Source organism: Cyprinodon variegatus, unplaced genomic scaffold (genome assembly GCF_000732505.1).
Source record: "Cyprinodon variegatus isolate N-32 unplaced genomic scaffold, C_variegatus-1.0 Scaffold1149, whole genome shotgun sequence".
In the NCBI taxonomy this organism is placed as follows: domain Eukaryota; kingdom Metazoa; phylum Chordata; class Actinopteri; order Cyprinodontiformes; family Cyprinodontidae; genus Cyprinodon; species Cyprinodon variegatus.
In genome coordinates, this window is record NW_015151602.1 from 122,487 (window position 1) to 125,028 (window position 2,542).

Below are 2,542 nucleotides of genomic sequence, written 5' to 3' on the forward strand. Positions count from 1 at the left end.
AAAAATTACTTAGAGATTTAGATTATTTTTTCCATTGCAGCGAAGCTTTTTATTTTTAATTCTCATTTTAGAAAAAAGCAACAACAATCGTTTGTTGTTCTACTCTGACTGTAAGGTCAGCGGCAGCACCGTCGGCTGTTATTAGCCTGATTCTGTCTGGTGCTTTCAGGTCAGCTGATTTCACAGCTTCCCTTCAGACTTCTGTGTGATCTAGCTCTATGTAGTAAAACATAAATCCCTGCAGAACGAGCGTCTCCTCCTCAGTCATTAGAGCTCTGATCTCGCGGCTCGTAGCCGATTAGCACAGCGGCTGTTGATGCTCTCCTGCTTCAGGCGGAGCAGCAATGAAGCGGTTTGACCACCAAGCAGCAGCCTGCGGAGGAGTTTTGGTGGCAATCTGAGGCTCAGGCCTGTTTCTACATCCAACCAAAGATTTTCCTCATGCTTGAGAGGAATGGGAGACATTTATTGAACTGTTGCCTTAGTGACGCAACCTACAATATAATTATGTACGGAGAGCAGAAGACTAAGTCCATGAGCTTTGATTTTCATCTTCTATAAGAGAAGCAGGCTCAGAAATGTGCAGATCTGCACAGGTTGGATGTGCAGAGGGAGTATTTCTCACTATGTGGTTTAAGCATGTGAAGGAGAGCTGCAGACTGAACCATCTGTTTATCAGCCGCTGCTCTGTCAGATCAGCATACCCCATCAGATCAGATCAGCATACCCCATCAGATCAGATCAGCATACCCCATCAGATCAGAATATCCCATCAGATCAGCATATCCCATGCGCAAGATGTCAGATTTGCATTTATCCCTTTAGTTTTCAACCAAAAATAGACTTTAAACTACTGCAGTGGGCGTGTAACCCTTTAGTCATGTACAAAAAACAACTATTTAAAGGTCAGTTTGCCATATGCTTAAAAAAACACCAAAAAGTCATTAAATAGTTTTTGTTGTACATGACTAAATGGACACATGTCCGTTGAGGTAGTTTTGATGGTGTTTTATAGTTTTCACACTGTGCAAACATATTTCAAGGCCTTATTCTTAGCAACACATAATATGCAGAGGACCGGACACAGAAATAATGCATGCTGGAGGTCACGTACAAATCTTTGTACGTGTCTGCCATTTGGGGGGAAACTGAGATGTCTGACGATGTAGCGCTGAACTTATGAAGTGTTTAAGACAACTGTAGGAATTCGAATAGTAAATGAATGTTTCCCCCCGCCGGAGGACAAAATGATGTAAATCGTGTGCAAGTGTCCTTCTTTCTGTCATAAGAGAATTCTACCAATGAGCTTCCACAGTTTAAAGTCTATTTTATAAGGGAATAACTATAGGGATAAATGGTACTGACTATGGGTATACTGGTCTGACAGAACAACGGCTTCATTTGCCAGATGTGGAAACCTGCAGTTACAGGTTTATGATCTTAGGATGGTTTCATGGTTCTGGTCATCGAGGAACAGATGTGGCTGCATCTCAAACTGAATTTTTATTTCAGGATTAATAGTAATGTTTAGTTCAAATCAATGTCTTTAAAAAGGATTTTATATCAGCAAAAAAGGCTAGTACTTCTATGCTTGTATTGATCAAGCAGGGATTATATGACCCAAACCCAACTAGTACCGGTACTGGAAATGTTCCACTTACCTTCCTGTCATTAGGCTCTGCATTAGCCCCCTCAATGTCTCCCTGTAAGAGAGAAAGTTTGTGTTAAATTTCAGAATGTTTAGCAAATGACGAAAAGCAGAAATGAACAATCAAAGTAAAATCCTGGGAATATTTATTCAACTCTTACGGCTCCAGGCCAGAAACTGCTTTCAGTTTAGTCGCTTTGTCGTCGGCTGAATCCCAAACTACCCCTTAGCACTAACCCTTCACTGTCACTCTCGATGAAGGGGGGGTAGTGAACGACAATGGAACGGCTTCTCCCCTCCAGCAGAAAGGGAAAGCAGTTGTTGCTATGGCAACACAGTGATGCCCCGTGTGTGGCTGTAGCTCTGTGGTGCAGGTTAACACCACATTAAACATTTGCTCCTTTCTTAAAACTAATGTATACGGTCAAATAAAACCATTTCAAATAGGACCTTTCATTTAGGAATTGATTGAATTTTTTTCATAAATTAACTTATTTCCTGTCAGTGTGACGAAGATGCGGCAGGGGTTGTATCTGCTTTTAGGCAAGTGAATTTGCATTGTCGCTAAATACTTAGCTAGCACCAAGCGAGCAAAGTATTTAGTTTGTTAAATAAATATTTAGTACAGAGCTAAATATTTATTTAACAAACTAAATATTTAACTAAATATTTATTCAACAAAGTAAGATTCTTTTTAAATAAATGAATGAATGACATAGTGGGAAAATGACTTGGAAAAAAATAACCCCCTTACTTTTCTCTTAAAACACGCTAAATAACCATAAATATCGCTCCTAATGTCTGACTATTTAACTGTAGAAACAGTTCTCCATATATTGTTAGCTTTGATTCTTATAATATTATCTAGTGACACGTGATATTTGGTTCAGACTG

The 2,542-nt window shown here is 39.6% G+C and overlaps 1 protein-coding gene across 1 annotated transcript in view; it reads right to left on the bottom strand.

Annotated features, from left to right (window-relative positions):
* The window catches only part of LOC107101766 (anoctamin-1-like), a 67,665-nt gene that overhangs the window by 33,189 nt on the left and 31,934 nt on the right, over positions 1 to 2,542 (bottom strand). The window contains exons 9-10 of the mRNA XM_015400812.1: positions 1,662 to 1,703; positions 306 to 444 (exon numbers count right to left, since the gene is read on the bottom strand). Of these exons, the coding sequence (XP_015256298.1) occupies positions 306 to 444; positions 1,662 to 1,703 (181 nt within the window). The remainder of the gene's footprint in view (positions 1 to 305; positions 445 to 1,661; positions 1,704 to 2,542) is intronic.